Raw genomic sequence first — 26,298 nt, 5'->3', positions numbered from 1 at the left:
TATTGCTTAAGTCAGTGGTGGCGAACCTATGGCATGCATATCAGAGACGGCACTCGGAGCCCTCTCTGTGGGCATACGTGCCGTTGCCCCAGCCTTGCCTCCCCCGCAACCCCCTCCTCACCAGCAGCCTCCCTGGAGGAGAGTCACTCCTGAGTGTGGCCCACATGGAGCAGCGCAGCCAAGGACATGGCAGCCAGGCAGCGTAGACAAGACTCTGCCCTCATGCCCCATCCTGCACAATTGATGCTGCAGAGCATGGGCAGAGGGCATGGCCGCCATGGCGCTGCTGGGCGATCTGCGGCAGGCCCTGGAGACAGTGAGTGGTCCTGCGGGCAGGCAATGTGGGGGCAGAGCAGGGGCAGGGCGGGGAGCCAGTTTTGGGGCACTCTGTCTCTAAAAGGTTCGCCATCACTGGCTTAGGCCTTAGGACCAACTGCCCCAGAACAAAACATATTAAGCATTTCAACTTTAAACCTACATGATAATTTCACAAAAATTTGGATTTGGCAGACCTATAGAGCAGGACTTTTCAACCTTTTCACCCATTGTACCACTTTTAGGATATGGCAATATCCGAGTACCACCAGTTGCCTAGCAAGGTGTCAAAAACTTGATGACCAAAAAAAAAAAAAGGGAAAAAAGTGATAAAGTACAGGTAGTCTTCGACTTACAACAGTTCGCTTAGTGACTGTCCGAAGTTACAATGGCACTGAAAAAAGTGCCCCCCAAGGCACAGCCGAGCAAGACACCTGCCTGCCTGCCCGGCAGCGCTCTCATTCCCCTCCCCCGCTACTTTTCTAGGATGGTCGTGTACCACCTGCCAGGTGCCAATGTACCACAGGTGGTACCCGTACCACTGGTTGAAAAGCCCTGCTATAGAGGATAAATTTCCAAATTTTGGAGGAGATTTCTAGGAATAAAATCAGTGAAAAATGTAATCCATAGAAGGTCATTGATGGAGCATAGAAAGGGCCGGGACATGATCGGACTTGCGGTATGATTGAATTATTTTATTGTCTTATTCTCGATGATTGTTTTAATTTTGTACGCCGCCCTGAGTCCTTTGGGATTGGGCGGCATATAAATAAATTAAATAAATAAATAAATAATGATGGAACACATGTAGTTTCTTAACTAAATGTAGTGGATACAAGATGGACCACTAATTTATTACTAAACCTCAAATCTTTAATTATATTAGAATAGGAATAGAAAACCAGTATAAACACAGAGCATTGGAGAACATAAACACAAATCTAACTAAGAAGAATAGAATAGAATAGAATAGAATAGAATAGAATAGAATAGAATAGAATAGAATAGGATAGAATAGAATAGAATTAGAGGAAAAGAAAGAGGAGAGGCCACTTTCTCTTTTACTCCTCAGTGGTAGATGGATTTATTTAGCTGGGGAAAATGAATTATATCAACCTGAACAAGAGCAACCAATGAAGTATTTGTTATGCAAATCTTTTCATTACAGCAAAACCAGAGTGCTGATCACAGATAAAATTCTTTGTTGCTACCACCCCCATCCTCCATCCCTGCAAGAAGCAACTACCTAGGCTGATTATCTCTGCAAGAAGGGAGAAGAGGCAGACCTTTGGGTGACACAGTCTCTTCTTAGCTTCTTTATTTTATTCCCAGAAGAACTAAAAGCTGGATGATAAATGAAAAAAAACCTGCTGGGTTCATCAAAGTTTTCTCATTTTAATTTCTCTCTTTCTTTCTATGTCCCCAGCTGGGGTGACATCTGCTCTTGAATGACCTCAAGTGCCTTCTGTCAGTGAATTTTCCTTTGGGGCTAGCTGGCCATTTTTCATATGCGCATATATTAAGGTGATGGTTAGAGGCCTCCCTCCTGCTTTCTTGGATCTCAAGTCAAGTCCTGTCAATAGTCTAAAGTGGTAAGATAGATGAGGGATAGGTCGTTCATGACTTATGACAGACCTCAAGCCACTTCTTGTAGCTCAAAGAACACAAGGTCTGTTCGCTGAAGCTTTGTCTACAGGAGGGACATGCTGAACATCAGTATAGTTTCTTATGAAAAAGTGAGGCTTTCAAAGGCAAGAGTCAGATCTGATTTCTCTGAGAAGTGGGGAAAACAATATAATCTCATGATCCCTGAGCCCTTAACATCTGTATCTAACTATGAAGATGTCTCAGGTTTCAGTGAAGAGACCATTTCACTGGCACATCTCATAGATTAGTCTTCAGTACTTTCCCTGGGTACTTTCCAAATGTGGATTTAAATTTAAAGTCTCAGAATTTCCCAGCAGTTCCACAGTTCGATTCTTACTGGATCAAGGTTGACTCAGCCTTCCATCCTTCCGAGGTTGGTAAAATGAGGGCCCAGATTGTTGGGGGCAATATGTTGCCTCTGTAGACTGCTTAGAGAGGGCTGTAAAGCACTGTGAAGCGGTATACAAGTGCTATCGCTATTCCACAATCAAAGGGTCCATTATTAGAATTTTGGGAGTTGAACTCTCCCCCAGAGGCAGCTAAATTGGGAAAATCTTTCCTGAATATAGTTTGATCTGTTTTCAGACTGAGACACACATAGAGGGTGAGAAACTCCAGATTTCACCTACAGCTCATTTTGCTGTAACTAGAGCTTGAGGCAAAAGGCAAATAGGGCTAGAAGGGCCACCCTAGAGCTTTGACTGGCTTTGACTGCATTGCCAGCTGCTCTATTTAAGACAGAGATGAAAGTCTGAGACCCAAGGGCTGGGAGGAGCCCCCAGAGCCCTTTTAAAAATTCCCACTGAATTGTAATATTTTTTCAGTGTGACAGAAGAGAAAAATCGTTCAATATGGGGAGAGTAATGTTAAAAGTATTTAATCAACAATTTAATGTTGAATACACTTAAATGACATCAATTTTATTTTTTTCCCCTTGGCCTTCTCATAAAAAATGTGTAAGCTCATCTGGCATTGAAACATTACTATAAAAATTTTACTTTCTATGTTTGTTCCATCTTCTCCAAACTCCAGACCTTTCATTAGACTTTTCTGGGTTCTTTTTACTGCTTTTGACATATCATATATTGCATAATTGCTTATTCTGACCACATTTTTGCTTATTACTTAAGACAGTTAACAGTTCTATTTTCTTGGTTCACTTCACATTCAACTATTTGGATGGATTTGCGCAACACATTAGTCTAAAATGTGGCTGGTTAAATTCTGGTGCTATGTGTTGTGCTTGTGTTCTGACCCCTTGCTAATATTCCTGACTATAGTTTACATTAGAGATTGCTTCTTGGCTTCTGAGAAGAAGCCAGCTCTAGCGCAACTTTCATAATAGATAACAAATTGTATCCAATATTCTACATACAATATATATTAGCTTAAGAAGCTGATATAAATCATATATAAGTCAGGGAACCATGTTTATGACTAGATTAAGGAATTTCCCCAAGCATTTATTTATAATGATATTACCCTCTGGGACATGCTGTGTTAATTATTTAAATATATAATCCACTTTTTCCATCAGAAAATTTTTCAAATTATTACTGTTCTCTAGTTCATGTGCTTTTGTTAATAATACATTCAAGAGGAAAAAAGATGTAAGAAGGACACATTTTGCACTGCTTTCTCTATACTACCATCTTTCTCTATATTACCATCTCTACACTACTTTAATTTTTATCAAAAATTAGCAGCAAAAAGGCCTGGGGGCATCCATAATTTTGGGAAGGTGATTTATACTAAAGCAGCTTGCAGATAAATGGCTACCTCAGGTATCTAGCTTCTTTTTCTTTTTTTCTAGCTACTCTATCTGGCATGTTTGCCTATTTTATCTTTGAATTCTTGAAAACTGCAGCAAAGCCCCCTTTTAAAAGGCTTAATGCAGATTTTTTAAATAAAAAAAATCTTCAAAAACACAGGAAAAAACCACCCAAGAAAATACCCATTTGGCATCATCACCCACCTCACTGTTGCACTTAGCTTTCCCATGCTCCCACCTCCCAATATTTTCATGTGAGTGAACCACAATCTCTGTGTTTTCTATTTGGAATCATTTCCATTGACTTAAAGCCTTTCACCAATTAGGCTAGGACTATTGTATAGCTGGTTGTTACAAATTATAGTTGTTACACATGTGATATGGTAACATTGTGAGTGATAAAGAGGAACAGACCTTGGTATATGAATGATTCTTTATCTTATCATAGTCCTGAGAAGAGGAATGGTGGTAGATGCTTTTCTGGCTCCATTTAAGGAGGCACTTTGGACATTCAAGGAATGTAAATATTTCTGAGATAGGCAAGCTACCTCAGCAAATGTCTTGCTGTCGCTAGAAGGCATCTTTTCCACCTAGAACATTTCTGCATAAGATACATATTTCACACATTACTGAGGTTCCTGGTGCCTTCAGGGCATGTACAGGACATTTGCTATTTAGCACATGCTGCCATTGTGTGAAGTGGTTGTAGAGAGAGTGAGCAATTTTTTTGAGGGATGTTTGGCATGCAGGGAACATCAGGCTTCCTCTCTATTAAAAAATAATCAGAACTTAATCTAGCTTGTTTTAAGTACCTAATGGGATCTTTAATTTCTTGCTAATTATATAATGATTATAGTTTGTTATGGCTGCCAATTAAACATAACCCCCCCCAAAAAAAATCAGGAAAACCATTCCTCTTTGTATATGAAAGATGCCCAGCTTATAGTTTCCTTTTCAGCAATACTTCACATTTACTATTCAGATGTGTATTTTCTCTGCAACAGCTCCCACCCACTAGTCTGAATTGAAACAAATGCCTGCTTCACACATTACACGAAGAACTAATATACTTCTTCCTTTTTGGTTTTGTGTGATATGTGATCCTACATTTTGGCTTGAATGTGTCCCACAGCACTATACTAATTTACCATTCAGCTTATATGAATGTGTTCTGATTGTCCTTTTTTCTTCTGCTTAAAGTATTGTCATATTATGTCAAATACATAGTGTATAGCCATCCTATTTTTATGTAAAAATCAGAATTGTACAAGAATCATGATGTTTCCGATGACATTCTATGGAAGTGAAAGTTGGGCTTTGAAGAAACAAGATAGGAAGAGTGTTGATGCTTTTGAATTTTGATTTTGGAGACTTCTGAGAACACCATGGACTTCCAAGAAAACAAACAAATGTATCACCAAACAAATCAACCCAGAATACTCAATACAGGCACAAATGACCAGGCTCAAATTAGCCTACTTTGGAGACATTATGCAAAGACCTAGTTCTCTGGAAAAAGCCCCAAACTGGAAAAGGTGGAAGGAAAGAAAAGATAATCTCTTTGTGATTCTTCACTTCTGTAAGGTAAGAGGTGGGATGGTGTGCAGACACATTTTCTCTCTCTCTCACTCTGTGTACATTTTGTAATAGCCTTCATCCAGAAATTCAATCTGGCCCCATATTTTACATAAGGTAAAATTAATTGGAGGGATGAGTTTGTGCCATCAGACTGAGTGACATTGATAATTTACAATAGACTTTTTATTGCATGTATATCAAAATACCTCAACTGTTAGGATTTCTTTTGATTACAGTGGAATACAGTACATATTTTACAGTTAAAGGCATGCAGTAAATTATACAACCCTTAATGAGGAATGCTTTTTAAAATTTATATTATATTCCTTTTTAAGTAATAAAAAGAGAAAAAAGACCAAAAGACAAGTGAATGTTGTGATACTGATAGAGATACATGTTGTCAAAAAGAAGAAAAAAACACACATAAAAAGTGCTCTAACAAAAAAGTGAAACATAAGGAAAAAAACATAATACATGTCATTATTAATAGTACCAATTCTATATATTATCTAATGCAAATATTATTCAAATATGTTTCTGATACATTTATACAACTATTTTAACCTATTCTATTCTGCATAAATGAGTCCCACAGTTCATTATATTTGCCTATACAAAGTATATGTCTATAGGCAATCCTCTCATAAGTGGCAAATGGAATCAGATCTTCAATCCATTGAATGTATGGATTATCTTCCCAATGCTACAATATCAGTCTTTTAATAATAGTTAGGGCAAGGAGAATCCATTTTAGTTCAAATTCCATGTATTAGTTACATAGTTCGGAAGAATATTATCGTCTGAAAATTTTAGTTTTTGTCACACAGTTGTACAGTATTTATATAATTCATTACTTTCTCCCCAACTAATGGTAACTTTGTGGTTAAAATTACAGATTAAATTACACTCTGTGAAACAGCTCTGCCTTTACTGCTTTCCTAATACCACTAGGAAAATAGAAAGATCTCCATGTATAGGTTATTCCAGTGTGCTGTAGCCAAATCAGAAAAGCACTTTCTTCTGCCCCCTCTCCCATTGAACCTCACTAAGGGAGGGGAAGATATTCAATATCTCTTCTTGAGATGAACAGTTTTGATAGGTTGATTCTGCCCAAAGATTATAGCAATATCAATAGATTTATATACCACTTCATAGTGCTGTACAGCATTCTCTAAGCAGTTTACAGAGTCGGCATATTGCTCCCAATAATCTGGTTCCTCATTTTACCAGCCTTAGAAGAATGGAAGACTGAGCCAGTCAGGATTGAACTTCTCGCAGTGGGCAGAATCAGCCTACAGTACTGCATTCTAAGACTGTACCACCATAGCTCTTGCGATATCCTGGTTATTTATATCTCAATGCAGAACCATGGAAGATTTTATAGGTTAATATTAGCACTGTGAATTTTTATTGAAAGTCTATTGGTAACTCAGGCAGCACCCACAAAATTGATATTATGTGACTCTAATGTCAAATTGGCTGCTGCACTTTCATCAATAGCTTTTGGTTAGTCTGCAAATGCAGATTCTGTGCAATGTATTGTGGTAAGCTATCCTAGCAATGACTAAGGTGTTATGCTAGCTGTAGCCTATTACTCCTTTATTTTTTTTAACATGGGAGGGCCATATTATATTGGTTGAGAATACAAAAAAAGACAAAGATTTTTTATGTTCTAGAAAAAAAGTATCTTAAATTCTGGAACGTCCTACTTGCTACTAAATGTAAAACTTATCATTCATATTTCCTCATGATAAAAGAGTTTTTACCTATCAAGATCTGAGTTTTCTGTTATTGTCTTAGGGGATAAATAACCAAATAGCCTTTAGATTTATGGAATAGCTTCAGATCCTTGTTATTGGTCATGTTGGGTGGAGCATCTGCTGCACCCTTTTTAGGGAAGGATTGGGGGGTTTTCTTTTCTTTTGATGTATCAGCAGATGGTAACAGCTGATCTATGAAACATATTTGAATGGGCACTAGTTAATATTGGTTGGGGATCACCAGGGAATTTCAGGGCTGTTGACTAGGCAGAAGTAAAATAAAAAAACATATCCTGGAAGAAGACAATTGAAAATCATTTCATTACCAATAAAACTTCATGAACCTATCTATGAAATCCCCAGGAGTCAAATTCAACTCACAGAAAACTTTACTTTTTTTTAGTTTTATCTCTGATAATTTGATCAGTTTTTATCCCTTTTATTTCCATTGACATCTGGATCAATTGCTGATTATCTTTCCTCATGACCATGGTACTAAGGCAAAGTGGTACTTTAAGCAGAAGAAAGGGGATCTTGCTGGTTATGCAGTTATTTTGTACCCCTCTTTTAACTAGCCTCTGAAATGCAATGTCTATTCATCTCTGCCATATTAGAGGGCAACTGCTTGGAAATAAAACCTCCTCATACACATATATACCTCTTAATGCAGCGGTTCTCAACCTATGGGTCGCGACCCCATTTGGGGTCGATCAACCATTTTTCGGGGGTCGCCAAACAAGGCGATCCACCATTTTTCCCCCTCGGGGGGCGCCGCCGCCCATGCGCGCCATGCATGGGGGGCGCCACGCCGTGCATGGGGGTGCCACCGTGCATGCGCAGCACGTTTGTGTGACGGGGGTCGCCGTCACACAAACGTTGAGAAGCACTGTCTTAATGGTTCTTACACATCACATGGCATTGTTATAGTTGTAACCTTGTGAGATAGTTATATGAAATCTTTTATTCAAGCCTTCTCAGTCAGGACTACAAATGGTCAATGTCTAATATTTAACTTAATAGAGGCCTCTTGAAGGTATTGTTCTGATAGCTATTTCTCCCTTCTCATAGCTGATATTTAGTTGGATCCTTTTATTCATTACTAACACAGATTTTAAGCCCTAGAGTCAGGGAGGAAAGGCAACTTGTCAAAGAAAGGTTGATCTTGTTCTTTTCTATTTCTTACACTATCCCTCTTCATCTTGAAAATGGAGTACAAGCTCTTGATTTGGTTCTGATCTCAAGCCTAGCCCTCTCCAACTTGAGATTTCTACCCTCAAGATTGTTAGTCATCTGGGAATGATGGTCAGTCTTTGTTATGTTCTGAGTTCATTGAGACTGCAGCCCAAATATATCTGTAGGGGTGAGAACTGGGAAGGACTGACCTAGTATATTAAGTTTTAGTATTTTCAGGTATCTGTATAGAGGTAGCTTATATATCCTACTTTATAAAGGACAGCCCTCTTCCCATTCAAAAGTGTCTGAAGGGCTCAATTTTTTATTTTAAAAATAAAAGAATCCTATAAAAGAGCAGGAAACTTTACTGATTAACAGTTAAGATTCTGGATAGTACAATCTTTGCCCCATCCCAAGAAATGGTTCTTTCTTCAAAGTTTAAAGATCAGATTAGCTACATTAATGGCCAGATTTGCATTTCAAAATTAACCAGGTAAAACAGAGCTACCATTATATCTATGTAATATACTTAGTTCGTAGTTTTGCCTTGATTTGGGTTTTATTTTTTGGGAGCTCAATATACTGTGTTATCTAACAAGTTGGTATCAATATAATTCAACATATGGTGTGACACCTCCCCCCCCATAAATAGGTTAGTTCAGTAATCAAGTTAAACCTGCTGTTGGAACTTTAGATGCATATCCATGCCTCTGTTTTTTATTTTTGGTGATTGTATAAGTGGTTACAGACTGAAGAGTTTTCTCCATGTTTTCTCATGGAGGCATGCATATTTGGTCAAATTGGCTGAGCCTCTTTGCCACTTCGTAAGGACAGTGTGCATCCTAGAACTTGCCCAGTATTCCTCTGTGCCTTGCTTGGGATGATTTATTACAATTTATACATTGCTCAAACCAAAAAGGCTCAAAATGGCCTACAACTAACCCCAGAGAGTATCAAGAACTCTACAAAACTATTCAGCAATACAAGTCTTTACCAAAAAGAGCAATGGTACTCTGAGGAAAAGCTACAATATACAATCCACAGGAAGAGGGACTACTTTATCAATATCTATTCCAGGGCAGATTTTAATTGCTTTCCACTAAACTAGTAGGTTGGAAACCAACCTAATATTGAGATTGTTGTAAAATCCTTATCAGAGAAGATCATCTGAATTTATTCATCTTTTCCTTGATCCTCTCATAAATGGAAAGGGAACTAAGGAGTTTCTGGAAAGTTCCAGAATATGTTTTTCTTAAGATGACAATCCTCTGCAGGTAGGCTTGAAGAGTCTTAAGGAATTCCATATTGAAAAAGTTTTAGAGAGATAAACTAAACTGATAATTTCTCTGGTGTGGCCTGTTGTGAAATTGTGTAAAGTTTTATCTACAGCTGGAACTCTCAATTCTTTTGATTTCTCAAATTCTCTTTGTATTTCTCCAGCATATGTGTAATTTCCTGTATATACTTTGCTAAGCTTTTAGTGAAAAATTTAACTTCTTAGCACTCATAACTCATAAGTATTCATCTGGTATCCTCCACATGTGTTTGATCAACTTTCCCAGCTGTGTTTTCCTGAAAGTAAGCCCTACCCGCAAAATAAGCCCTATCTTGATTTTTTGGGGCGGGCCTAATATAAGCCCTCCCCCCAAAATAAGCTCTAGTTTGGGGACAAGGTACACACCTAAAAATCAAGCTAGGGCAGGGATGTAGAGCTGCCCCACGCACCCTGCACCCACTTACCTTGCAGCCAGGCCTCTCCTCGCTGGCCCACTTCTGCAGTGTCCCCAGGTCTGCATTTTGCAGTCAGAGGCCTTTCTGGAAAGTCACTGCAATTGAGAATCAAGCTACGGATTCAATCCATAGGTCAGTTCTGCAAGGCCTCTGCAGCCAAGAACCAAGCCATAGATGAATCCATAACTCGGTTCTCGGCTGCAATGGCCTTCCAGAAAGGCCTTTGACTGCGAAATGCAGGCTGGAGCGCCATTCTCAGCTGCAGAATGAAGCTGCTCCTTTGGCTGCAGAAGTGGGCCGGCTGGGTGGCACTGTCAGTGCTGGGGGGGGGGGTGTCTTTTCCACTCACCTCAAAATAAGACCTGGTGCCTCTTTTGGAGGCAAACAAAAAACAAAAAAATAAGACCAGGTCTTATTTTCGGGGAAACATGGTAGCACAGGATGACCATGGAAATTAGTCCAATATATTTAGAAGACAGTATCTTGGAAAAGGCTAGCCTAAAAACCACAACTTCAGGTCAGTAAATCTGGTGCATGAGTTTCTCCAGCAGCATAACCCTTACCTTAGTTTCTTTCCATATAATTATACACTACTGCATATAAAGGAAATTAAATTAGCAAACGTAAAGGAGAAATATTATCATATGCCAAGGATGGCTGATTCAATTATTACAGGCCATGTATTACTTGAGATTCATTCAAAGATGGAATGGCATTTTCATATTCTGAGCTGCGACCTTAGTAGCAATCTCTTTGATAATAATTATGACCAGTTACAGAAGTGTTATTTTTTAAAAAATAAAATAACAGTCAAATACGGGGTGAACCAGGAAAGACAATGGACATATACATATTATAATAACAGAAGGGATCAATCTCCACCTTTAGAAAGGTAATTACTTCAGTTATGCTGAGTAATGCCCATATGAACACTTAGAAATTGTTAAATATCTTCAATATGGAACAAAGATCTTTCCAGTGTTTTCCATGGTAATATTAATTTGCTGGAAAATAAGCTATATATACATTAATAAGTCAAGAAAAAACCCGTAACTAATCAATATGCTTATATTGTCTTAGGTAACAGAAGGCAAAATATCTATGTCTACATGCTGGCAATGATGTCCATATTTCTATTACATGATTGAGGCATAAACTTTCTCTATTTATCAACAATAAACTTATTATATTAGAATTGGATATGCAGATTTTGATGTTACCCACATTTATTTAAATAATATATTCAGAATTAGCATCCAAGAATACTTTAGATGTTTATTTATTTATTGAGCATATATAGCTTCCCATATCAATTACTGGGCAGCTCACAATAAATATTGTTGATGATTTGCTTATGTAGGGGGCTGAGCACTGTACTGTTTAATAAACAGCAATCATCACTGCTCTTGTCAGCTTCTTTTGGCTAGTTATGAAACTATGCAAGTAAGAAATTTCTATTATCAGAGAATAAGACTTGAATTTATTAGCTGAGGGATCTATAATTCTGGACTATGCCTCAGTATGCATCAGCTTCTTCTTTAGTATAGCCACAGTAAAGAGTTGTGTCTCTATCTTTATGTTCCATGCTAAAAACTGGTCTGACTAGAATGGCAATTTTTTCATAATTTTAAATGGATCTTTTCTTTTGAAAAACATGTGGTCAGAAAGCTTATAAAGTGGCTATTATGTATCATCTTGCATTTTTCTTCATTAGATGGGCCTGGTTTTAAGCTTTGACATACAAAAGAATTTCCTGAGATAAATCAGTATGTAGTATGTTGCTGCACTTCCTCTAGAAATCCACCAGATGGCTTTGGAGAACTCATAACTAAAACTTGAAAACTTTCTAGAAGGAAAATAAACCCCAAGAGGGGAGAATCTTCTAATAATGTTAGTGTTATCCTTTAGATATAGAATGACAAGAAAATTCCACTTAAGCCTGTTTCACTCATGTTGCAGAAAACATTACATGAGTTGTAACCTCCTCCCCTTTGCAACTTTACCTTTTATATTGTTGCACTAATAGTTCAGCTGAATCTCATTTAATGAGCAAATAGCAGTTATCCTCTGCTAATTGAAGAGTCTGATATTTTATTGCATGAAGTCTATTTGGTCCATGGAAGCTGTCACAAGACTTTGTTGAACTAGCCTTTTAGATATTTATTTACAGTATTCCTAATTCTTGTGGTCTTAGGTAACTCAACGAAAGTTCTTCTGCCAATTTCAGTATGTGAATTTTTTGTATATGTAGAGGCATTATATAGAGAAGTTTCAATTTTTCTGGAATCAAATTTTATAGGCTTAAAGGTGATAACTGGTACTTTGACCACATAGCTATATACCTACACATGCATACTAAAACACACATATGTAAGGGTGTAGGTCTATACATATGTTGTATATAGTATGTTTAATTGTGTGTTATGTATGTGTACACTTTGAGAGCAAGCAACTAAATTTTATTTTTAATGTGTGCCGTTGTGCCCACAATAAAAATGACAATAAAGGTTATTTTATCTAATCTAATATATTCACATATATTACCTGTATGTGCATGCATATATGTACACACACACATAACTACACTATATATATAGTGTATTTAAATCCATTTAATCCACATCTATGAATATATGTCTATTTAAATACAGAGACATATTCAGACACAATAAACATATGTACATATGTATTGCATACATACATGTCCAGGGTAGTATGAATAAAATTCTAGAAATGAATCAAGGCTAGGAGCAATGTCTTTGGTAATCTGAATAAAAGACTGTTACAATAATACAATTAGCACATGAGGATAGGATTCATACTGATAGTACAAAACACATTTCTTTATAATCTCCCATCAACAGTTTTATGTACATGACAGAATGAAGTCCTGAGGACCATTATGTAAATATCTGCCGATTCAATTAATTCCAAGCAGAAAATGGCCCTGGCCAGGTTCATTATGCTAAAAGTTAGTACTACCGTATCAAGGGCCCCAAGAGTGACCCATGTAACACCACTGCTTTGCAAGCTGCATTAGCTGCTGATCAATATAATAATAATAATAATAATGATGGTGATGTTGGAATTCTGCAATTCCAGCTGTTGGTAATCACTTTTAAAGCCCTTCATAACATGCGTCCGGGCTACTTGAAGGACCGTCTCTTCTCATTGGGATTAACCCACATGTCTGTGCAGAGGAGGCATGCTGCAGGCCCCATCGACCCAAATATTCCAGCTGGCAGGGTCTAGGAGAAGGACCTTCTCTGTAATGGCTCCTGCCCTCTGGAACATTTTGGCCCTGGAAGTGAGGTTGGCTCCAACCCTCCTGACCTTCCATAAGAGCCTAAAAACCTGGTTCTGCCAGTTGGCTTGGGCTCCAATGGGGGAGAATCACAGTGATGGTGCTTAACTGATTAATAACAGATACCCCCTCGTCCTGCTCCTGTCCTCCCCATCTTTTAATTGATCTGCTATATTTGGCTATGTATAGTGTTTTATGTTGCAAGATCCAGTCCAGGTTGGTATTTTATGTTTTTATCTCTGTACAGTTTTTATTTTTTATGATTATAAGCTGCCCAGAGTTACTTTGAGATAAGATGGGTGTCCAATAAAGTGTATTTATAAATAAATGTCAGTTTTGACAGGAATGGCATAAAAACTGGAACAAGTGATAAAGTTCAACTGTACTATTTCAAAAATACATTTTCATATTTGAACTAGCATCTGGTAATGTTTGGGCATTCCTTATTCATGAAGAAATTCCAATCTCTTTGGTCAGAAAAACCTTCCTGTGGGAAATTAAGGAATGGTATTACAGCATAATATGCTTTCCTTGGTCATAACTTAGTATTGTAGAAATTGAAAGCACTGCAATTTATGAATTGTGAATTATGTATTACAATAGAGCTTTTATATTGGCACAAAAATCTATATTAGAATACCAAATGTTAATGTGCAGAAACCAAATATATGCATTTTGAAGTTACATGTTCTAGGTGAACTTCCCAAATTAGTAAACTAACTATAATACAGTATGTTCTTCAATCATGTTCATTGTACTGTGCAAAGCCAGGCACTTGTTTTATAAATGATGCTTAAGTAAAGCTTAGATTACTGTGTGATATAATCCAGATCTTAAAGAGGAAAGCAAAATAGCGAACTTTATCCAACCGTGGTAGTAATAACATCCCCATGACTGATTTAACTATAGTTTATTCTAGTAGTTCGCACGTTTTCTTCATTATCTAAAACTGCTGATCATAAAGTCCCTTTTAACGAAAGCAGGTAACACACTAATTCAATTTAAACGTCCTTGTGACTGGTTAATGAATGGATTCATGTCTCGTTACCCGAAGAAAAAGCACTTTTATCCAATTTTGGGTAACTTACCCAGATTTGGAAAGTATTTATTAACTCTATTTTCCGAGTACTCACAACATACTTAACCACAAACTAAGTTCAGGTGCTTTTTTTCCACGACACACTATGCTAAACTGCAGCTATCTCGTAGTTTAAGGTGCAAACCTTTCCTATAGCTTCGTACGTGCCAGACATCCCGTTGTAAATATTGCATAGGAGTCAAACGACAGTTACACAACCAGCAGCAGGATCAGAGGCAACGAAGCTGCAGTGCCAGTGCTTGGACCGGCTCCCATGTTTTTCTCTCCCGCATGGGTTGCTGGCCACGTGCTCCAGGTCTCGAGCTCGGCACCTACGCAAACCGTCAAGCAGTTCGTTACCGCCTCTTCCTCCTTTTTGCCCTGGGACTTAAGGCAGGCGGGAGAGGCAAATGCTTTTTACTGCTACCGCCTGCCGTCTCTTCCGTACTTTCTCAACCATGGGAGAAGCCGCTTCGGTTTTTCTAAAAATTCCTAGCAAAGAAACAGCTTTGCCTGGCAGAAAACAGAGCCTCGTCCGTATTCCAGGTAGGCAGAAAGAGAAGGAAAACGCTATTGATGTTGGTGTGTGGCATTTTCCTGCGCATGCGCTTTGAGAAAGAATTTGAAGGAAAAGGTTAACGAGCTTTCTGAAGCAAAGGGGGGAGGTACGCTTTCTTTCGTCCGAGTAGAGTTTGAAGCACGTGCCTGAGTACGCCTTCCAGTATGAGACTGGGTCTCGCGCGGCTGCTCGGGAAAAGTAAAGCAAAGCAATTTAGCCTATTGCGCATGCGTATTCGTGCGTCTAGTCTTGTTTAGCTTGCATATTGCGTTTTGTTTGTGCGTCTGTTAATATGCTATTTTTGCCTTTGCAGTAAATGAGTTATTCATTTTTTGTGAGCTTTGCTTTACTATTATGCTAAGATTTTTTCATAGTTTTTAATTGACTTGAAATTTCAAGTGATCAGACAAAATGAGAAAAAACACCTGGCCTGCTTTTAACACAGTAAAAACACAGTCATCCGCAGGTAGAAGTAGAAGTCGGCAGGCAGAGATTTTAGTCAATTTCAGCTCAAGATTTTGCTGTTAAAGACAGGGAAATAAACTAGTATCAAGTCTATTAGAAGGGCATTTTATGGTCATCAGTTTTGCTCCAATACTGTGGGGTTCCTGAAATATTTATTATTCCTCTTATTTCTGTATAAGTGTTCTTAATTACATTTTATATCTGCTTACTAACAACAACCTGGCTATACTAATTACTTGTTCTTGCTTAATGGTACTACATCTGTGTGGAGGGAAGTAAGCAATGGGGTACCACAAGGTTCCATCAGGCCCAATGCTCTTCAATATCTTCATAAATGACTTGGAATAGAAGGGGAACTCAATTTATTTGCAGATGACACTAAGCTGGCAGGAATAGCCAACATCCCAGGAGACGAGCTCAGGATCCAGAAAGATCTTGACAGACTAGAACAATGGGCTCTATCCAACAACATGAAATTTAATGTGGAGAAAAGCAAGGTTTTACACCTAGGCAAGAAAAACCGATGTTTTTTTCTTTAAGAACCATTCAAAGTTACAACAGCACTGAAAAAAGTGACATGACTCTTTTTCTCATGATTGTTGTGGTATCCCTATGGTCACATCAAAATTTGGATACTTGGCAACTGGCTTGTATTTATGAAGGTTGCAGAGTCCCGGGTTATTGACAAGCAAAATCAATGGGGAAGCCAGATTTACTTAACAACCATGTTCCTAACTTAACTGCAGTGATTCACTTAACAACTGTGGCAAGAAAAGTCCATGTTGGGCAAAACTCACTTAATTGTCTTACTTAGTAACAGAAATTTTGGGCTCAGTTGTGGTTGTAAGTTGAGGACTACTTACAGTTCTCTAGGACAGTGATGGCGAACCTTTTAGAAACCGAGTGCCCAAATTGCAACCCAAAACCCATTTATTTATCTCAGGGTGCCAGGTGGACGTGGCCCACTGGGTGGGCGTGGCTGTGGTGGTCATGGTAGACTGGGTGGGCGGCCAAGGTGGGTATGGTCACCTTGATGTTGCTTGTGGGGAGGGACGCCTGTGGGAGCCGGGTAGGGTTGGGGGAGATCCAGGGGGTCTCTGGCAGGTGGGGTGTTGGGCAGGAGGCTCATCCTGTGGGGTGAGGTGAGGTGAAGCGAGGCAGGGCGGGGATGCCATTGTCGCAGGGCAAGGCAAGGCAGGGGCCGGGGCAGCTGCTGCCTAACACCATTGGTCCCCGCACACAGAGGCCAGCGAGCGCATGGGGGCTGACAGCCACAGCCTGCTGGCCCCAACTGGCACATTCTGGGGCTCCACAGCCCACCCCCAGCAGTTCAGAGAAGCCACCTCTGAGCTGAATGGCCAGCTGACAGCTGAGGAGGCAATGTAATGGGTCATGTCCGGGAAAAGGAGAGCATGCGAGGCCAGGAGGGATGGGAAGGGGGGAGGGAAACCAGCCATGCTGGGATGCATCTGGCCACGTGTGACCTTGGCGAGTTAGCGGGTGGCTGGTTGAAGAGGGATGGTTGCCATCTCCGGGGCATGGCGCGTGTGCCCATAGAAAGGGCTCTGAGTGCTGCCTCTGGCACACGTGCCATAGGTTCGCCACCACTGCTCTAGGGCATATTTTATCCCTAGCAATCCTTTCAGTTAAAGGGAAATGGAACTGAAGGCAAAATGAAGTTAGGCCTTATGCATGTAATAAACTCTGTACAATTTTTATTTGTAGTAACTAACAGATGAAGGTGGCCTGTCCTTTAGAATATTTTTTTCTCTAAAGCTTTCTAAGCCATTTATCACATCTATGTGTTTAGGACTTTTGGTTGCCAAATTGACTAGCTTCATACACTACATTCAGCTGGTTTTCTTAATGACGTTTGTTCAAGGAAACCACAGTTGGCTGGATTCACACATCATGGTTTACAAATACAGTGGGTGCATTCATATAATGCATACATTATAGCTTAATACAGTCCATGAATCAGTGCACTGCCTTCTAGCATTTATGTTGTAGGAAATGCTGGTTAAAAAAAACCTTTAAAAGATTTCATTCATATGCACGCAATCTTTACAGTACATTCTTTTTTGTTGAAAATAAAATATGTTTTTATTGATTAATAGTAGAGAATTTATGACTGGCATTTGGAATTTCTTAATATAAAAGTCAAAGTCAAAGCACATATTTAAAGCTACAATTCAAAGCATATATTTAAAGCTACAATTTTTGAAGTAATATTATCTGGATATCTGGCACTTTCTTATTATCTTGCAGTATTCATTGGTAAGTCTTTCTCATTTAGAAGATTCTGTTCCTGTTCAATTCCTGGAGTTCTTGAAAAGTGGCTTAATGGTTCTCTTACACTGCTGTTTGAATTATACTGAAGTTCTGAAGCTAGATTTCTTCTCTGACAAAATTTATGATTGCTTTGTAACCAGAGTACAGTTTGCTGAATTAAAATATCACTTGCGGTTAGAGACTTTTATCTGTTTCTTACAGTCTTTCTTCCTTAAGAGCAAGAAAGTTATAAAAAAGAATATATATAGCTCTCTGCTGAGCTCTAGAAAAAACAAACAATCCTCTCAACTGTATAGGTAGTCCTCGAGTTATGAGTGTAATGGAGCCTGCACATTCCACTCGTAAGTCAAAAACCCGTAGAGTGAATCTCATACCTCGAATGAGATCACTCCCTTGCTCGTTAAAACGCATGCAGCTCATTAAGTGCACATGAGGTATTTCAAGGTGGGGAAGGCCATGGAGGCCTAGTGATGGAACAGGCCCCCAAGGCCTCCCCAACTCACTAAGATACCTCATGTTTCCCCTTCATTCTTGCTGCACCGAATTCACCTTGAAAAGATCCATCTCCTCTCTGCCATGGTTCCTGCTTTTGAGGGACAGAAGAGTCAATGGAAGCCCCTGGGTGCTGTAATATAGCACAAGTTCAGACATCGATCCTCTTTTGCAGAGAATGGGTGCCTAAATTCTTGTGCTGTTTGCGGTGCCTGCCTCCTGCTTCCCTCCAACTTCAGAAGCACACGGCCGCCGTTTGCACCAGGAACGGAGGTTGGGGGGGGGCTTCTGCATGCCTCCGGAGGTTGGATCCAGCCCTCAGAAGACTGCTCCAAGCTGCTGCCACCTGGAATGGAACTTTCAAGGGCCTGATCCAAGCCTCGGAGGGGTCTTCCTAGCCGTTTGCTCCAGGAACAGAGGCTGCATGCTTCTGGAGGTTGGAGGCATGCCTCACTCAACCATTCCTGGCGCAAACGACTAGGAAGACCCCTCCAAGGCCTTGATCCAACCTCTGGATGCCACTTTCCGAGCGCAAACGGCTTGGAGCAGACCTCCGAGGGCTGAATCCAACCTCCGCATGCAAAAGCCTCCCCCGGCCTCCATTTTGGGCCGCTTGGAGGAGGCCTCCAAGGCTCCAGGGACAACAGGGTCACTTTCTCCCCCAGTGTGGTGAGGTCCGGCGGGCTGGACGTGGATGCGAGGGGCGTGGCCTTCCTCAGTTGGAGGCAGGAGCAGGCACCTTTCACACAGAGAATGAAAGTTTCTGAGGTCCATGATTTAGCGCAACTTCAAACACTCGTGTGAAATCATGGACTCCAGAAACTTCCATTCTTGGCGCAAAAAACGTTTCCAAGCCGACTCTCCTCACCCTCAAAGGAAAAGAAGCCATGGCAGAGAGGATTTTTGCAAGGTGAGTCCGGCACGACAGGAAGGGAGGGGGAAGCTGTTGTGAGGAGTGGGGGGGATAGGGTGAATGTTGCAGTGCCACTGAAGTCGCTCGTAAGGGCAAATGACTGCCATGGTGCTGCAATAGTTGTAATTTTGGGACTTGCTCGTAAACACTAGGGGGCACTCATGTAACTTTGAACGAGTGTTAAGTGAACGCTCGTAACTCGGGGATTACCTGTATTGGATTGAGAATTTATTCTACTTTTACAGAATTCTTTAAAAAAAAATATCCTGGAAAGTGGGTGAATTGAAGGGACTACTCAATATTTAGGTGTATTGGCTTGGAGACTCTGAAGTAGATACTATTTGGATTTAACTTTCTGACTGATGGGCATTATATTTTGGATGTTAGCAATGCAACTTATGATATGCTGGAATTTCCTCTTTTGTGGACTGATTAAATATATAACAGCTTGTTTTTGAATCAAAATATTTATACTGAGTTCATGAACTCAGTAACAGAGACAATTTTAAATATTTTCTCTATATTTTATTAGAGAACTGTATAGCACATTAAATATTAATATTATTCATATGGGAGTTCCTATGGATTTTATTCTGTTAGTTGTTACCGATTAAAGGGGGGGGCGACTTTTGTCTCTGTTTCAGTGTTTATATGGAGTAGATTCTATATGACCTTTGTGAACGCTTAGTGGGGAATCCTATGTAATGTTGGCTAGGTTCATATAGGCTAATTTGCTATTTATTTAATCATAATTTATTCAATAAATTGCATTTGGTGGAGTACTGAAACACTAAACCAGCAATTGCAACTGGCAAACCAAAATAGAATTATGCCATGTGTATCTGAACCCAGGTACAGATTTATATTCCTCCTGCAAATTTATAATGCATGGAGAATTTAAAACTGCTGGCAAAAGCAGCATCTTAAAATATTATGGAAAATACTCATGAATAAAGTGACATTAAATGACAAAGTGAGAAAAATCTTGCAGTCATCCATACCTATTTCCCAAATATGATTACATTTTTTAAAAGGACCGTGTTTCCTGTGTTATAACTGAGTGATGAAATGTTGATGTGACATAACAAATCATGCTAAGAGCTTTAGTAATGTTATTAATTGTAAAACAGCATACCAGAGATTACATTATATCTTGCACACAGTAGCTTCTGGGTTTGCTCCTTTCTTTTAATTTATATTGTCCCTATGGTGTCTCTACTTCTCTTGTAACAGGGATTACATTGAATAATAATAATTTCTTAATCCCTGTTACGGGAGAAATAGAGGCTTTTTATCAATTTTAGTGTAATATCTGTTGTGAATAAAACTGAAGCTGCTTAACAATTAAGTTCCATCAAGTCACTCTTTTAATTTGTGGTTTACATTGAATAATAATAATGACTGCATGACTCTTTGATTTTGCCACTTAAAAATATTGGATTCTTTATGACTGAATCCAGTATGACTATCAGTTGTTAATATGATTCTTAGGCAGTCATTATCTGTTAAACAAGTGTATGCCCTCTTGGCTGTATCCTCAGTATTTATCTATCAAAACTTCAAGAACTGTGGATTTCTTGACATGGAGGATAGTTTAAAGAATTATCATATAATGTTGAAAGGAAAAGCAGATTTGCAGCAATTGGTTGTTCATAAAAGTTGTTTGTCAACAGTTGAGTAAGTTCTTTTACGAACATGAAAGATGACTTGATAGATATGGATAATTTTTGGAGTTTTGGGTCACTCTACCCATCCTATGATTTTGTAATCAATGTAATCTGATTCATATGAAATCTGGGGAGCACATTCTGGCACAGATCAAATTTGTCCCTTTAAGCCTAGCTCCACTCATCTGTTTGCCATTCTATCTTTCACTCTCCTTCTTGGTCCTAAATGTTCCACTACACCAGGCACATAACAGTGCTGTATCATCTCCATCAATGTTGATAGACAAATAAAAGCATCATGAGGTCAGATAGATCCCGTCTTACATCAGTATTAAGTCATCTAGAGCAGGGCTTTTCAACCTTTTCATAGACTGTATCACTTTTAGGACATGACAATATTTGAGTACCTCTAGTGGCTTAGCAAGGCTTAGCAAAACTTGATGATCAAAAAAAAAAAAAGGAAAAAAATGATAAAGTACACCCAGTTACCAGACTTTTAATGGGAAACCTGTGCCTATTTCTCTGACATTAATCTTTGCATTCATGGCTGGAGAGTGCTTACTGATAGAATAAAGTCAGATTCCAGCTGAAGACAATTCCTTTTTTTATACACGTCAATGAAAAAAACGCCTTCTTGCACAAGTATGTTGAATTAAATGGCAGTAATGCTCTGATAACTTTCCCCCCCACTTCCGGGTACAGTTTTGCAACTTGGCTCCAGAACTCGGTCAGTGTTTTTTCATTAAAAAGTTCCTTCTAATTGCAGTCTGATGTCACTTCCAGAAGTGCTTCTTTCTTTTGAGAGGAAGGGCCATAATGAAGGGTGATGCAATCCAACAAATTCCAATAACACATCCTCTTGACACGAATGGAAAATTTAGATTTTAAATTTAGATAATCTTTATTGTCATTTTTTACTGTGAGCACAATAACACACATCAAAAATGAAATTTAGTTGACCGCTCTCAAAGTGAACACATACATGACACACATCTAAACATACTATATACAACATATACATATTACATACAACATACGTATAGATTAAACTCAGTGTGCAATTTTTCCAAGTGATTTTTGATGGCAGTTTTAATGTCTTCAGTGTCAACAACAGAATTTAGTTCAATAAAGTCTGACACATTGGGAAATGATGCAATATTTCCTTTTTTTACTTGGCCTATCTACAGGGAGATTTTCTTGTAGAATGCACAAACTTTGTCTTCTATGATAAATATGTTATGACTGTGTCTGGGAGCATCCGATTAAGTTCATTTAGCTGTTTAAATATGTCAGCCAAATAGCCAAGGCAGGACACCCAGAAGACATTTTCAAAATTTTCTGCTAGGGATGATGAAACGTTCATCAAGAACAAGTGTGTTTCATCTCGTAGGTTGAATAATCTTGATAATGAGGTGAAGGGTCATTCTCCGAGCTTGTGGGTTGGTTTCCGAATGTTTCATTACCACGCTAGGTAACATCTTCAGCGGAGTTAAGGGGATGTCAGTGTCAGTACTCTGTTTATAAGGGCTTCAGGTGTGCGTGTGTCAAGTGAGGGTAGATTTTCAACATTTCGGCTTATTTTCTCTTGAAAGTGGGCATCAGAATTTCATTTTTTAATGTGTGCCAATGTGTTCACAGAAACAAATGACAATAAAGGTTATCCTATCCTATCCTATCCTATCCTATCCTATCCTATCCTATCAGCCAGTGTCAAGAAAATCTTAGTACAATGTTTTGAGTTTGTTTGTGCTATAGAAAGATCCTCCTATGTGAAAAGTTTCTTTGCTGATGTTTCTAAGAAAATTTCCTATTGCTGAGTGCTGCTTATAATTGTCCCGGGTTACTGAATAAAGAAAAAAAGTTATCGTACAGCGTAAAATCCATGAAATCTCTACTGGAGTTTGGTAGGAGAATGGACATTGTTGCCAGGATATGGTTTTGACCACCAATAGAGTTGGTTACAAACCATATCCCCGTAACAGCACTCATTCATTCAGCCAGGTTGTCTTACAGATATCATGGTTTGTATAATGCACTATGGTAATTGTGCACAATATATGCATAATATATTGATTTTCAAAGGACTTCTATTGGAAACAAGAACTTCTGATAGCTTGGCACAAGCTGGAACTCTGCCAAGACTGCTTGGGAAGGTTGCTATGCTGGGAGCCGACAAGTAGTGTAAGCTGAAGAAAAGGGGGGGGGGGAGGCAAGACTTGGCAAGGTTCAGTGAATCAGCTTCTTTTGTCTATTTTCTCGGCTTATGTTACGAGAAAGAAAACCATCTTGGGATAGAGGAAAAAAACAGAAGTTCCTGGTATTCAAACTTAGAATGATATTAAAGTCGCTTGGGATTTTTTAAAAAGATGATATATTAAATTTGCTCAGAAGTGCCTTGGGAAACAACAGCCTTTTTTAAAACAAGAAGCCATCACAGTGTTTATTTTGTGCATGTAGGATATATGTATCTGAATTTTTTATGTATAAGATTTCAAAATGGGAGGTGGTGCAGAAATGAAGATTCTAAAGGTGAAAACATACAGAAAAGAATATTATTAGTTTGTATGATCAAAGTTATTGACTTTGTTTTTAAAATTGGGGAGATGCTTTAAAATTTGAAATAAGAATAGAAATGTTCCTTTTCTGTCTTCACAACACTGCAGATATTAATTAACTTTTAAAGGATAAAAATCATGCCATTTAAATTGATTAAAAAGTCAAAGTGGAAACTAGGAATGATAGTTCCTTATTAATTATCATTAAAATGACAATTACAATAATAAAATATTATTATTAAAAAAACTTTTCAAGGAGTCCCTTCTAAGATGCAACCCCAGATCTTCTGTGAAGCAAGAATGCGTCAGAATATTTTCTTAAAGAAAAGCATTTCTTTTTTACATTTTCTCCTTTCCTGGCTTATATTCTCCTTTCACTATCAAATGTCAGTGGGAAAGACCAGAACATGCAATTGGAAGAAACCACTGTGTGCTTGAAAAGAAACAAGCAGTGATGAAGATGGGATTTCTACTATTGCCCACCAGAAGTTTGGGGATTTACCTTTTATAACACAGGTGTGAGATCAGTGTTCTTTTTATATTATTTCTGGATAAAAATTATAGTACTGTACAGAAAAAGTTACTTCTCTTGTGTTTGGATGTGACAGAATTAATCACTTGATGAAGAATGTTTTTACAGGCTGTATCTGTAATTGCTATATCTAGAAGAAAAAGTGCCACAATAATTATTGGTTTAAGTAACAATAGATGAAAATCAGATTCATTGTAATTTTAACTATGGATTTGAATATTTAAGGTGGAATCTGTAACTATTTGACAGGAAGTAAGTTTCAGTGAACTAAATGGATTTTAACGGTCAGTAAACATGTATATTTGGAGACTGTTTTCAGGATATAAGAGAGGAATAATTTATAATTTTTCTGTAGCACATGTATCAAATATCTTGTCAATCAAGCCTTGAATTATTTTAATCTTGATTAATTTTTGAAACAAGATAGATGTGTCATCATGTATTAAAATTAAGTATCTTATCTTAAAACAGTTTTCATATAAATTTGTGAATAGGTGAGGGTGAACATATTTATAAATGTGTTTATTCCGATTTGTATATTATTTTTGATATCACAGCTGTAATTCTCAAGATATTTAGAAGTAAATATATAAACAGTGAATATAATTTAAAAACAAAATTCAAAATTATATTCAAAACAGTGAATATAATTTAAAAACAAAGCATTAAAATAGACAGTTTTCTAAATTTATATAGTATGAACATGGATTTGTTTTATTTGGATTTTAAAAAATCCTAAAAACTTGCTTAGTTGTATCATTTCCAGAAATTATTACAGCATTATTCTTAAATAGTTCATTGAATAGATAAATCCCTTATATGTTTTTAAAAAGGAAACATTTCATGTTCTACTTCATTTTGTAAAAGTAAATTTTGTTAATGGAGTATTATCGTATATTTTATAACAGTGAAGAACCATTATAATCAAGTTTTTGGTTAATCTTTCATTATATACATTTAACTCAATCCAGTCCATGTCTTAATTTTAAAATTCTATTGATTTGAATATTTTAAACATATGTTTAATATTACCTTTGAAATGAAAGGGATTGACAGTTCAGTTCTGTGCTTTGGACATGCCCTTTTATAGTGGGACCCACTCTCTAATAATTACAAAGTTCCTGCTATGCTTATAAATCATCTGTCTGAGATTAAAACTTGGGAAGTACTACTTTCAAGATCTGTATTAGATTATCCTTATTTGACTCAATTGGGTTTTTTGGGTTGTATGATATTTTCTTTGTTTTGCATACAAATCCCAAACAAAGAGGATGAAATATGTTCTTAAAAAAATTAATCTAATATTTTACAGCTAAAGAGTGTGTTTTTTTAATATACTTTGGATAATTGATTTTAAAAGTATTAATGTATTTGTTATTCTTCCAAAACCTTTAAACCACTTTGTAAGCTGAATTATTACAGAACTAAGGAGTAATTCTGATTTCCCAAATAGAAATAGCACAAATGTACTTTATATGTCAATATTCTGGAATTCTGGAAGATTTGAGTGAATTCTCAATAGTTCAGGACTCCAGTTGATGGGTTTGATGCATAAAAAAAGACAGATCCTATAATATGAGAATAGGTAGAACTACATTATTTAATGGGAAATGCTTTTTAAAGATATTATTTCTAGTGAAATATGACTAGAATAAGTCCTGAACAAGTCTCATTGAAATAAGTAATATTTTCAGCATTATTGATTGAAAGCACATTTCTGACATAGTATGATTTTGGGCTAAATAATTTGTAAAAGTTTTTGAATATTTAAGTTCTAATCTATATTTGTCAGGAAGTAAGCTTTAGTGAACTAAATGGGATTTAACTCTCAATAAACATGTATATTTAGAAACTGTTTTTAGGACATACAAGAGAAGTAATTTATTCTAATAGATAGTATCTTTGCTAGCTGTGTTAATGTATTATATGGATAAAATTCGTAGTCATTTTTCCCTTAATTTTTGGAACACATAACCTTTAGGATAAATTACAAAATTTACAAAATTAGGAATGCACAGTTTGCAGCCTGAGCCTAATATATAACCTCAAATGCCTCAGATCCCATGAAAAACTGTATTTGAGTTTTTAATATGAAAAAAGATCTTTACAATACTTGAACGATATTCTATTATTTAAAAAAGTATTTTATTTTTTATTTTTAATCAAATTTAAATATAATTTTAGTCTACTTCCCCTCCATATTTAGTATGTGTTGCCAGACATAATCATCATGGATCATTTATGAAAAGGGTTTTATTACACTTAAATTTTATCTCAATAATAATAATAATAATAATAATAATAACCCCCAGTGAGGCACTACCTTGACGTGGTTGTGGGGCTTGTTTACTCTGAGGAAGATGAGAGCTATGCCAGAGGTTCAACCATACTGGACAGGTCTCATCAGAGGAGTCAGACAAAGAGTGTCTCTCCCATAAAAAATATGGTGAGACGTAAATTTCAGAA

At 37.7% G+C, this 26,298-nt stretch overlaps 1 protein-coding gene across 1 annotated transcript in view; it reads left to right on the top strand.

Annotated features, from left to right (window-relative positions):
- Nucleotides 1-14,703: 14,703 nt before the first annotated feature.
- Nucleotides 14,704-26,298, top strand: part of MSRA (methionine sulfoxide reductase A) — a 220,573-nt gene continuing 208,978 nt past the window's right edge. The window contains exon 1 of the mRNA XM_039323531.1: nucleotides 14,704-14,903. Coding sequence (XP_039179465.1) covers nucleotides 14,768-14,903 — 136 coding nt within the window. The 5' untranslated portion in view covers nucleotides 14,704-14,767. The remainder of the gene's footprint in view (nucleotides 14,904-26,298) is intronic.

The sequence above is a fragment of the Crotalus tigris genome, unplaced genomic scaffold, assembly GCF_016545835.1.
Source record: "Crotalus tigris isolate CLP2741 ecotype Arizona unplaced genomic scaffold, ASM1654583v1 scf7180000024277.1505481, whole genome shotgun sequence".
NCBI lineage: Eukaryota > Metazoa > Chordata > Lepidosauria > Squamata > Viperidae > Crotalus > Crotalus tigris.
This window is presented reverse-complemented; position numbering and strand designations above follow the sequence as displayed.